Source organism: Uloborus diversus, chromosome 5 (genome assembly GCF_026930045.1).
Source record: "Uloborus diversus isolate 005 chromosome 5, Udiv.v.3.1, whole genome shotgun sequence".
Taxonomy (NCBI): domain Eukaryota; kingdom Metazoa; phylum Arthropoda; class Arachnida; order Araneae; family Uloboridae; genus Uloborus; species Uloborus diversus.
The window spans coordinates 110,468,768-110,481,462 of NC_072735.1; the positions used below are offsets into that span (position 1 = coordinate 110,468,768).

At 35.5% G+C, this 12,695-nt stretch overlaps 1 protein-coding gene across 1 annotated transcript in view; it reads right to left on the reverse strand.

The window, feature by feature from the left end:
* Positions 1–3,358: 3,358 nt before the first annotated feature.
* LOC129223416 (cytochrome P450 3A8-like) overlaps positions 3,359–12,695 on the reverse strand; it is a 138,044-nt gene continuing 128,707 nt past the window's right edge. The window contains exons 14-15 of the mRNA XM_054858014.1: positions 7,121–7,235; positions 3,359–4,685 (exon numbers count right to left, since the gene is read on the reverse strand). Coding sequence (XP_054713989.1) covers positions 7,158–7,235 — 78 coding nt within the window. The 3' untranslated portion in view covers positions 3,359–4,685; positions 7,121–7,157. The remainder of the gene's footprint in view (positions 4,686–7,120; positions 7,236–12,695) is intronic.

A 12,695-nucleotide genomic window follows, 5' to 3' on the forward strand; every position in this document is an offset into this window, starting at 1 on the left:
CTGCGCAAAAGACTACTTTATACGTTCTAAAGCGAAGGAGAATAGGGAAGAGTTCTTGTTGAATTCTTGGCCCTGTCATCAAAAGATCATTCAACGAAAGGCCTGAGGTTGATTTCGCAGAAGCATCAAAAAACGACTCTTAATTTGGTAGTAGAACTCGATTCTTTTACTACACCATGATGGGGTAAATAATAGGATGGATCACTAAACACCTCGTTATTAGGGACCATTTCCATGTGTCCTAAGCTATAGTATTCACTCATAAAGTTCTTGTACTGCTCGTGCACCTCAGGCTTAGATGATAATGATTTCTCCAACGATTTAAATCTGCAAACTGCTGCTTGTCTAGACTCACCAAGCAACTCTGGAGATGAATGGAAGGGTAATTTTACCGTATAAATACCGTTTTTATCTCTCGAAAATGTAGATAAAAAATGATTCTCACAGTCTTGTTCTAGTTTAGTTAAACTAGAAATTTCAGGCACAGAGTCTAATTTCCAAAAGTTAGTTAGCATCTCTTGTGTTTCTAACTGAATATTATTCACTCGAATAGTATGATTCCCCGTCGCAGGAAAGCTAACACTACCTGAAATAATCCACCCTAAATCAGAGCGAGATGCATATGGCATATTTTCGCCTCCCTTGATGGTTTCTCCTCTGAACATTGGCATGGAAATGTCTACTCCTAATAGAATATCTATTGGTCCACTTTTGAAAAATGTTGGATCTGCTAAAGTGAGATCGCTAAATTGTTCAACAAACTCCTTACTCAAAGTTATATGTGGTAATTCTCCAATAATTTTGTTTATCACAAATACGGGAGTGGTGAATGATAACTTATTAGTGAAATGTGGGACAAATTTGATTTCTGAAATTCCATTAGTTTTAGCATCTGATGATCCAAGGCACGATATGAGAAATTTAGCTCTTTTTCTAGATAAGCCTAACCTCTGTAAACAATCCTCAGTTATGAAGCTGGCTTGGCTACCAGGGTCGAGTAACGCTCGACAAAGTTGCAACTCTCCAGAAGAATCTACTACCCTGATGATTGCAGTACACAATAATACCTGCCCATGATAGTTAAAATCAGAAACACAAGAATTTATAGGCGCAGAAATATTTTCATGCATCGATGAATCTCCGATTTTGTTTTGATCAGTGTATGATACAGCTGTTGATTGTGGAGCAAATACCTTAGCACTGGCTGATAATGTATTTGAATTACTCGCACCTTGATAATTAACTTCAGAGTTGTTCTCAGACTGATTATAATGAAGCAAGGTGTGATGATTTTTAGCACATTTTTTTCATTTATAAACACTCTTGCACTGCGATACTCTGTGATTTGAAAGTAAACAATTGAAGCACACATTATTTTTCTTCACAAAATTAACACGGTCTTGAACACTTAAATTCAAAAATTTATTACACTTAATTAAAGAATGCTTAGCCTTGCAATAAACACAAAGTGAATGTTGACACCTTTTGATGAACATTTAGCTTTTTATTGCCCTGTTGTTTACTAGTTTGCAGTGTCCTTGAATGAGATTTTAAAAATTCTAATAATTCATCCAGTTTTGGAATACTATCTCCTTCCATTAAACGTTCCCACCAACCTCTTGTATCTGGGTCTAATTTAAATTGCACGATAAACATTAATAGAGTGTCAGAAAAGCTCTCTATTTTGAACTGTAAAGTCTCGAAAGACCGAATACATTCTCTTACACTATCCACCAAACTTAAAATTTGTGAAGAATTTTCAGATTGAAATGAAGGTAAACACAACAACTTCCTTACTAAAGCACTCATAAGTTCTCTTTTATGCGAAAATCTTTGTGAAAGTAACTCCCACGCTATAGTAAAACTTGCATCAGAAATCGGAAGTGATTGCACAATTTTTAACGCTTCACCTTTTAAAGAACACTTTAAATACTGTAATTTCTGCCCGCCAGATAATTTCTCATTATTCGAAATCGCAGCGTTAAAAAGGTCACTAAATGACAACCATTCTTCAAGATTACCACCAAAACTCGGCAGAGTTAATTTTGGTAGTTTTATATCAGCTGCCTCGGAACATTTACTTTCATTTTTTACAACAACAGAACTGTTCTTAGAAATGGCTCTAGAGACTACAAGAAGTAATTCGTCAATTATATCGCATTGACCTTGTAGCTCAGTAATATAAGAGTCAAGTTCCGATTCTTCAGACAAATCAAAAATATTATTGAACACAGAAGTAATATCTTCACTAGATTTTTGAATTTTTATTTTGAAGAATTCCAATTCTGTGGAATCTGCACAATCAATACTACTGTTAATTTTCTCCCTTAATTTTGTTAAACTGGCTTTAACAGCAGTTTTTCTTTTTTTCAAGGCTTTAAGATCCATTCTCACTCACAAATAAATGGAACAAACTCACCCTCGTTGATGCATAAAATCTCCGGCTCCGTCGGACCAAAAATAAATATGATGAATACGAGTCATAAATGAAGTAAAGAATTCACACAAAAATATGACTTTGTTCAAGGTTCACAAAAATTCGATTTAATAGTGGACTGTAATGAATGAATTCAGAAGAATTCCCACAAAGAAACTCAAAACACAACTCAAGAATAGTTTCACACTCAGACAAGAAAAAGCACCACAACTCGCACACAAAACACAACACATCATTCGAAAATCAATCAAAGTCCAAGTATTTTTTAGACTGTTGCCACAACCTTATAAAGTAAATTATGTAAATTAAATTAGGGACAAAAACCATGGAGGAAAAAGTTTTAGCCCCATATAAAGAATAAATTTCACGGACTTCGCGGTAATTACATTCGGAACTCCAGCGCTCGAATACGCTACCTTGCGGTGATTTACAAAACTGCCGATGGAACTAAAACATTGCCACGTTGCGTTCCACGTGTGTCTGTTGACGTAAACACAGGCAGTTTGTTCTGAGTATTTATTAACGCAATCGATGTGTCTTAGTTTGCTTTCAGCTACAGAAATTAATTCGTCCCTTAGTAGTATTCTCGAGCTTCTCAAAATAATGTTAGTTTTCCTTATTTCTTTCAAAAAAGTATTAAATGGTGGAAGCGTAAACAAGAAAACTCTGGATTAACAAAATTGGATAACGTTATACCAGGTAAAATTTTTTATTGTTTTGTATGAATTTGTAAGAATATGAGTTTTTTTTAATCTTAAATTAATTTAACTAATCATATTTTACAGCAGCATTTAGTTGGAATGGACAGTATGCAAAATATTTTCTTGAATTTACTATCGTAGAACAAAATGAAAAATGTTTAACCGAGAAAGAATTTACTTTATTCCTTTTATTCTCAGCTGAAAGGTTTCGCCAAATTTGTTTAGGGTTGTAGTTTTAGTATTGTGCGAGCAAAGTAGCCTTGGCGAGATTTCGCGTTTTTAGTTAAACCATTTTTAATTTTTATCATGAGTGGAATAAAATGATAGTAAGATTACAGAATTCGATAAGTAAAAAGAAATAATGGTCAATCAACTGAAAAGAAAACTACCACCATATATAAACTGTGAGTACACATTTTATTTATTTTGTTCTGAGTGAATTTGAATAAATATCAGTTTTTCAATTCGATGAAAAAGAAAACGAACTTAACAACATTGACTGGGCACTTTTCCTTAACCTAATTCCACATAAATGATTTAAATAACCTTTACCCTACAGTATCCTACTGAAATAGACAGTATGCAAATAAATTTTCTCGAAAATATTTATCGCAGAATAGATTGAAAAATCCAGAAAGAACGTTTAAGAATTTGAACAATAAAAAATAAAAGTTCGCCAAAGATCTGTTTATAGGGTTATGGTTTTAAAATTGTGTGAAAAAATAATGTATCTTGACAAGATTTCGCATATCAGGTAAATCATTTCCATGACGAATGAATTAAATGCATGATTTCTTTGGATATCCAATCATATAGTAGTCATCGAAATAAATTATCTAGTGTTAAACGTTACTCTTGACAGTCTGCCACGTATGTGCACTATGTGACAAAAATGTCAACAAATGCCGGAAATGTCACGAAACTGAACTTAATATGTACTAATGTATAGAAAAAACGGTACAAAATGAAAATGCCGTTCGAAGCGAACCAAAAATTTATGAATTCCGAATTCAACATCGTGAAAATGGCTGCTTCAGAACAACTTACTGTGTGTTCTGCATTAATTGTTTACTTTCGTAATACTTTTTGGTTTCTAATCTCTTTCTATATGGGTCAGAATAACCAAAAGACTTTGAAAAATCTTTTCAAATGAATAAAGCGAAAAAATCATACATAACAACAAAAATCACAACACTTTTAGCATTTTCTTCGTTACCACATGCGTTTGTTTTAGTTTTTAAGTCGGCCATTAGACAGTGACTGCAGTGCCCCCTATAGTTCGTTGGAGTTGCGAATAGAGAAAAAATGATAATCAGCCGTGAAGCCGAACAGCGCATTTTCTTTTCCTCTTCCCTTTTTTGTTTTGTTCTCGCTGTACCAAACAAAAACATAATGCTATACATAGAGGAAAAGACTATAATTTTAAAACAAATTATTTACAAAATATCTGACAAAATAATTATTATTTTGAAGTGGGATAGAAAATTAATGTTTAAATGCGAGGACTTATTCACAGATGTTACTATCCAGTGGGCAACTTCTGTTCTGTAACCGTTTACCCGCCAATGTTCCAAAAATGGAACATCATATTTAAGTGAAAATTTTCCCAAGAAATAACGTTAAAATAAACAAGTTTTTTTTAACACAGTTTAGTCTTATTTCAAAGTATTTTTTGATTTTCTGCTTGATTGTTTATATGTTTTCAATTATTTATTGCGATTTTTCAAAGATGAGTGTTTTTTTAGCTTTTTGCAACTTTTTCTTATAAAATTTACCAAAAATTGTTTTTTTCAGAAAATGTGATGATATTTATTATAGTTGTGAAAAATACTTCAATGTATGATTTTAAAATGCTTGTAGAAATGTATAATGATATTTCCGAAAGGTGTACCCCTTCAAAATAGCATGTTCCAATTTTGGAACATTGGCGCTTTTAGGGAGTCAAATTTCCAAGAAGTAAATCGTTCGACTTCCAAGGGGAAACTTCATTTTTCGTAATATATGTTTCTTTTTTTTTCTCATTATGAATGTACTCTGATGTAGATGTTGGCAAAACCAAGTAAGTTTATATTTTGAAAGGATATGACGTTTTGTTAGCAAAGAAAATAATAACAGTCTTCTGTTTGACGGACTATATGGCTCCGAATCCACACCTGCTTGGACAGTTGCATTGTCACGTAATAATAAAAAATAATATTAGTGAGAGTTTTATTCTTCATATCTTAAATGCAGTTCAATAATTCGCTAGCTTTGTTTTCGGGCGAAGCGAAATTCTGTTTGACATATACCAACTGTTCATAAATGTTAAAAAATGTCTACAAGATTTCTTACTATAGAACAAGCTGTGGCTTATTTAGAGACATTGTCAGATTCGGATTTGTCAGATGTAGATATATGCCAACTACCCCCTGATGAACTAGGCAATATCACTGAGGAAGAATAGATGTTGACAGAGATGAAATCCTACAATTTTTTGGTTTGTTGCTATTGAGTGGGTACCATTCTGTTCCTTCTGAAGATATGTATTGGAGCAGTGCAGAAGATACATCTGTGCCAATTGTACTAACAGTTATGCCTCAAAATCGTTTTCGAAAAATAAAAAACAACTTTCATTTGATGGACAACCATGAATTAAAACAAAATGACAAACTAAGAAAAGTTTTCCTTATTTACGAAGAATTGTGTAAAAAGCCTCAACAATTTGGTGTATTTCATGAAAAATTAAGCATAGATGAATCTATGGTTCCCTACTACGGTCGGCATTCATGTAAAATGTTTATTAGATGAAAACCAATAAGATTCGGCTTCAAAATTTGGATGCTGTGCTCTTCAAGTGGATACCCACATTCCATGGAGATTTATTCAGGCAAAAAAGAAGGATCCCCTGATGTGCAATTAGGATCCAGAGTTGTAAATGATCTATTATCAGTTTTGACTGACACGTCTAAGCATGAAGTATACTTTGATAACTTTTTTACATCATATGACTTAATTTCTCAGCTATCAAAAAAAAAAAGTGTACGAGCAACAGGAACAATTCGTGAAAACCGAACTGGCCATTGTCCACGGAAATCCAAAAAAGCCCTTTCTAAAGAAGATCGCGGAAATTTTAACTATCGATCTGATGGATCAGTGTACATGTGCAGCTGGAGAGATAATGCAGTGGTTATAGTAGCATCTAATTGTTATACACATGAGCCACTTGCATCTGTAAAATGTTACTCAAATGCGCAGAAATGCAAGATAGATGTGCCACAACCTCATCTTATCAAGAGAAACAATGAAGGAATGGGGGGTGTGGACGTCTTTGATAAACTTTTATGGAGCTACAGACCTCATTTGAGGAGTAAAAAATGGTGGGGGAATCTTTTTAGTAATGCGCTGAATATTTCAGTTGTAGCTATTTGGTTACTTCATTGTGATTTACACGAAGTCAAGATGAAGCATTTAGAGTTCCGAAGAGAAATAACAACTCACCTCCTAAGAAGTACGAGTGGAAAGTCCTCTAGGGCCTCGTTGTCATTTACATAAATGGTCAAGAATGTCTGATGGACATTATATTGTATCTGCATCCCAAGGACGTTGCGCGGTGTGCAAAAAAATACGACTAAGAAATGTTTCCATTGCGACAAACGACTTCACCAGCAATGTTTCCTTTCATATGATGGGCATTAGATATTTCAGTATTGGATTTTCTGAATTCTGATACGTACACAAATGCAATTTAAAATATTATTTTTTCCACAATAAAGTATGCTAAGATAAAAACCGCATTCAAAACCTCTTAGTTTAAAAAAATTCTCTGAAAAAAAAACTTCATGCAAAACGCCAATGTTCCAAAAATGGAACACACTGAAAATCATAGTAAAAAATTTTTTTCTGGAAATTTTATTTTATTTCTGTATTTACTAGACACAAATAGACATAATTTCAAAAAATTACTCAAATTTGATCATCCGTCAATAGTTCGGCGGTTAAACGGGTAAAATTAAATGCATTTAAGTTGACTACTGCCTCAGTCATTTTCTGATTTCCATTTCAACAATAATATTCTTAGGTTGAAGAAGCTGTTGACCAATATAAAACTCCAAAGGAACCTAGAAAAGCAAGCACATATATAAGCCAGTAAATAAAGAACTTATCTGTATATAACGTGTGGGTATAGCAGGGTACCGGATAACAGGATTGTTCATTAATGTTTAGGTTGCAAGAGGAAAAACTCTTAAATTGACTTGAGGATACTAACCGTTATTGGTGCAAAGTTGTTACCCGGCTTTCCTCACAACTATTTTAACAAAAGGAATCATTTTACTCTTCGTCCGTTAGAAGACATATTATCAGGAGCAAATTGCACCAACAGTAAAATTTACAAAATCTTGTTTTTGAAAAAAAAAAAAAAATTCTTCCTGAGTATAAGAAGATACAGGGTGTCCAGCAAAGGACTCCCTGGTTTCAAAATTAAATATCTCGAAAACAAAGGACGATATTGGAATAAAATAAACTGTATGTTTATTGTGAAACCCATAAAAATCATATACAGGAATATGGAAATTAGTTTAAAAAACTGCCAACAGGTGGCGTTGAACAATATAATTGCAATAGAAGTCTGCATAAATAGTGCTGCGAAGAGATTAGTTGTTTCAGCAGTAGTTTAGTCTCTCAGATATGCTTACATATAGGAGACAAATTATCGTCCAACCTCTTCGCAGCACCATTTATGGCGACTTTTTATTGCAATTACAGCGTGCAGCGCCACCTGTTTGAACTTTTTAAAACTAATTTACAAGTTCCCGAACATGATTCTTATGGGTTTCACAATAAACATACCGTTTATTTTATTCCAATATCGTCCTTTGTTTTCGAGATATTTAATTTTGAAACCAGGGACTCCTTTGCTGGACACCCTGTACATATATATTTAGATCTATAGTCACAATTCCCTCTGGGGATGGGGGGCTTATTACAACAAACTAATTACCAATACAGCAATAACTTTGAGTTTACTAGAGAAAGATACTCGAAAAGTTTTGTTTCGCAAATGTTCAGTAAGTGAACAAATCAGAGCCGGATCTACGATTTTTCCAAACCGGGGAAAAAACTTGATACTGCAGCCCTTAACCCATATTCAAGTTTTTATCAAGTTTCAAGGGAAACAAAACAGAAATAGGATAAATTTGCCTCTCACGAAAAGCTACTGCACGGGGCAAGGGCCCGGCTTGCTCTAGATTCGGCACTTTGCTCTAAATTCAGCAGGAATTAGTAAATGGGGGGAGCAAGTCCAATCATTGGTTTAGACTCCAAGTCACGTGACTCAACAGCGGCGAATAGTTGACACGTTTTGCGTGAAATTGGAGAAAGAAACCTGATTTCTTCCAATGCTTTGCTTCAAAATCTACCACGTGACTTGAGGTCTGTGGTTCACGAAAGAAAGTCTTCACTCCCTCCAATTTATCTCTTCTCAATAATCCGGCACTGGAACAAAATCTCGCTGTATCGAACAGGATCTGGAATTTTTCACGCACCTTTTAAATATTAGAACTACACTGGTGTGCAAAAATTAAGGACGAAGTCGAAAAATTAGCATATCAGCTGAACGAAGAGGCAGAGCGGACAGAAAGACCAATCAGGAGATTAAGTAAGGTGATGTACGGTAGCACATGCGCAGATATGCAGGCAGACGTAATGGGGGAGTGTCTGAGTAGTATGAAGCATATTGTCGGTGTAAGATCAGTATTTCTGGCAAAGAGATTGCATGCCGTATAGCAGTTAAAATCACACCGAGTTGCTGCCTCGGCGAGAAATGGTGAATAATCAATCTGTTAGACAACATCTGGATGCTTTTACCCGAGGTCGAATCATTGGGAAGTTGGAGGAAGGCCGCAGTGTGACAAGTGTGGCTGCAGAGTTCGGAATTGCTCACAGCATCGTTTCACGACTTTGGAGACAATTTCAAACTACAGGAACAGCTATCCGGGGGTTCAGTAGTGGTCTTCCACGAGGAACCACACCCTCAGATGACCGGTATATTGTCTTACAGGCCAGAAGAAACAGACGAGAGAAATCGCTAGAAACACGACACAGGCGACTGGACGACCGATATCGTGTTTTACCGTGGCCAGAAGACTGCACGGTGGTGGTCCGTTTGCACGACGCCCTCTACGGTGTGTACCTCTAACGCCTGCCCATCGGAGACGGCGTTCTCTGTGGTGCCGGGAACACCGGAATTGGAGAGACAATGAATGCAGACGAGTACTCTTTACAGATGAGAGCAGATTCAGTCTGAGTAGCGATTCTCATCGCATACTCATCTGGAGAGAGCGGGGAAGCCACAATCATCCCTCGAACATCATTGAAAGGAACAGGTATGGAGGTCGCGGTGTTCTCGTTTGGGGAGGCATCATGCTTGGTAGTCGTACAGACCTTCACATCTTCGACGCAGGTTCAGTCAACGGGACCCGTTATTGTAACGAGATTCTTCTTCCATATGTGCGTCTTTTTATAGGCGCTATGGGTCCGCAGTTCCTTTTCATGGACGACAATGCACCATGTCATCGCACAGTAACTGCCGAGCAGCTCTTAGAGAGTGAGGATATTGAACGTATGGATTGGCCGGCACGATCTCTGGATCTCAATCCCATCGAGTATGTATGGGATTTTCTAGGCAGACGCTTGGCAGCTCGTACCTTACCACCAGTAACGATTCGGGAGCTTCGATTGGCGCTGCAAGACGAATGGGCAGCAATGCCTCAACAACTCATTGACACCCTCATTCTCAGCATGGGCAGTAGGGTGGAACGAAAAAAACAAAGTTTTTACTTTCGAATCGTAATAGTGCGGAAAAGTTGCGATAGGTGAAGACTTACAAAACAAAACAAAAATTTTTAAAATCGGATAATATCTTCCGATCCCGCAACGAGCCTGAATATTTGAAAAAATGGAAAATTTAGTGTTTTCTTAGTGATTTTTCAAAAATTTTGTTTTAATGTTTCTTTTTAAAGCTCTGAGACGGAAATGTTATGATTGGTAAAGCCTTCAGAAATAAAAAAACAAATTGAAATCGAATAATACCTTCTGATCCAGAAACAAGCCTGAAAAATCCGAAGAAGTTGAGAATTTCAGGTTTTTTTCCGAATTTTTAACATTTTTGGTTCAATGTACTTTTTCAGGCTACAGAACGGAGAAGTTACGTTTAGTGAAGACTTCAAAGCAAAAAAAAAAAAAAATCTTTTTGAAATAAAACAATATCTTCCGATCGCGCAACGAACCTACATATTTAAAAAATGTAAACTTTAAGCCCTTTTTCAGCTTTTTTTTTTCTTTTAGTTTAACGATCCTCATAAGTTCGGTATGAAATACTAATGAAAGAACGTTTGTTTATAAAATAAATGTGATATTTTAGTACTAGCCTGTCTTGAAATTGTCCACATGGCCCTTTAATCCCGCGTGACTCATATTTGCTTATGCCGCTCAGTACAGTGCATGCATCTAATAGGCCCCATTAGCGCCTCACGATCTTGAATTTATGAGCTTTTTCGTTGGTTTGTGTCTATAGGTATCTTACTTAAATGAATAAAGCAGTCGTGCTGGCATCAGTATTTCTCAATGTTTCTAATGCGCTTGTGATGTCTATTTGCTCTGTTTAACGTGTTTTAAACATGAATCCACCTTTGCAGAAAATAATTACGAGAAAGTCCCTTGAGTGCCCTATATTTGGCCACCCGAGAGATTTGCCAACAAATAAGCTCCTTACTTATGAAAATGTACTTCAAAGTTGCTTTCAAGAGAGATTTGAGTTACCTAGAAAAGTCAATAACACGAAAGTGAGTTTTTCCATTGTTAAGGACATAGTGGCGCAAAAAGTTAAATGTATCTTTGATAAGGCCTCGATTCCTACATTTTCCCTGAAAAGAATTGCTCAGTTTATTGATATGTTCTACAAAAAATATCTCAATTTCATGAGATCTTACAACCGAGACAAGGATAAACCAAAGTTTAAAGAAAGAATTGATGAATTTAAAAGTGAAGCAAGGAAACTCTTTGACGTCTCTGCCTGTAAGTGCGTAAAGAATGTTATTTGCACTTGTAAAAAGACCCTGACATTTGTGAATGTCCAATTTACATGAAATGTACGTGTGAAAAATCTGAAAAGATACCGATCTCTGAACAAAGATTTCTCTATCTTCAGAGGAAACATGGCATAGGAAAAATTGGAACTTTGGACCAAATGATTTGTCAAATCGTGACCCCGGCCCACTCTCACATTCCAGATGGCTCACTTGTGCAAATAGAGTTCTTAGACTGTACGTAAGTGTATCGATCCTATCAGGTGAGTTAAAACACATAGTGACTTTTTATTTTGCGATGTTACATGTCGGTCTGGTTTGAAATAAAGAACCGCAAAAATTTCACAGACGGTGCCATTCATGTTTACAGAACAATTCAAACCTGTCGATACTTACCTGACAATCTAATTAATGGCAATGGTGTTTGATGAAAGGAGGCACATAAGAGAACTAGCGTTTAAAAGTGTGTTAAAAGCCAGAGAGTTTCTTTCTAAAAGCAAAAGCATTAGAAACTTTGTCATTCCATCTCTAAATTTCGAAGCAGAAGATTACACAGAGATTATTAATTGGAACACGACAAAGCTATCTTCTCCACATTTTCTTCGAAACGGTCATAACAAAGACATTGAAAAATTTATTGTAACAGGCACTATACCCGACTGGGATATAAAACTATTCCCCTGCCATACGTAAGCTGTCAAAAGATGTGTGAAGTTAGTGACGGAGGCTTCACTCAAAGTGTGTGGATTTAAATCAAGAGATGGCTACATAAAAGCAACATTGAAGTCCAGATCAATTATGCCCGAACTTTCCAAAAAATCTGATTATAAATTAGCTTCCACAAGAAACACTTAAAACAATAAGACTTGTATACTGGATTGTAAATTTGGTAAATATTTTATAACTTTTTATTATTTGAAAATATTTCATTATTGTAAAGAATGGTAGTTTTGCATGTTTAGAAGATACCTTAAAAGTCAAGAAATAAATTAATGTTTAGGGTTTTTTAAAAGGCTTTTCCCTGTAACACCGGGGGGAAAAACAGCAAGAACAATTTTATTTTTAATCACTAAGAAAAGATGAAATTCTCCCTTTTTTTTACTTTTCATTCTTGTTCCTGGATCAGAAGGTATTATTCGATTTCAACATGTTTTTTTTTTTTTTAATTTCTGAAGGCTTCACCAATCGTAACTTTTCCGTCTTAGAGTATTAAAAAGAAACGTTGGAGCAAAATTTTTAAAAAAAATCGCTAAAAACATGAAATTTTCCATTTTTTTCAAATTTTTAGGCTCGTTGCGGGATCGGAAGATATTATCCGATTTTAAAAATTTTTGTTTTGTTTTGTAAGTCTTCACCATTCGCAACTTTTCTGCACTATTACGATTCGAAAGTAAAAACGTTGTTTTTTTCGTTCCACCCTAATGGGCAGACGCTGTGAAACCTGCCTAGCAGTCGGGGGAGATCATATCCCCTACTAAAGACCGGATGTTTCTA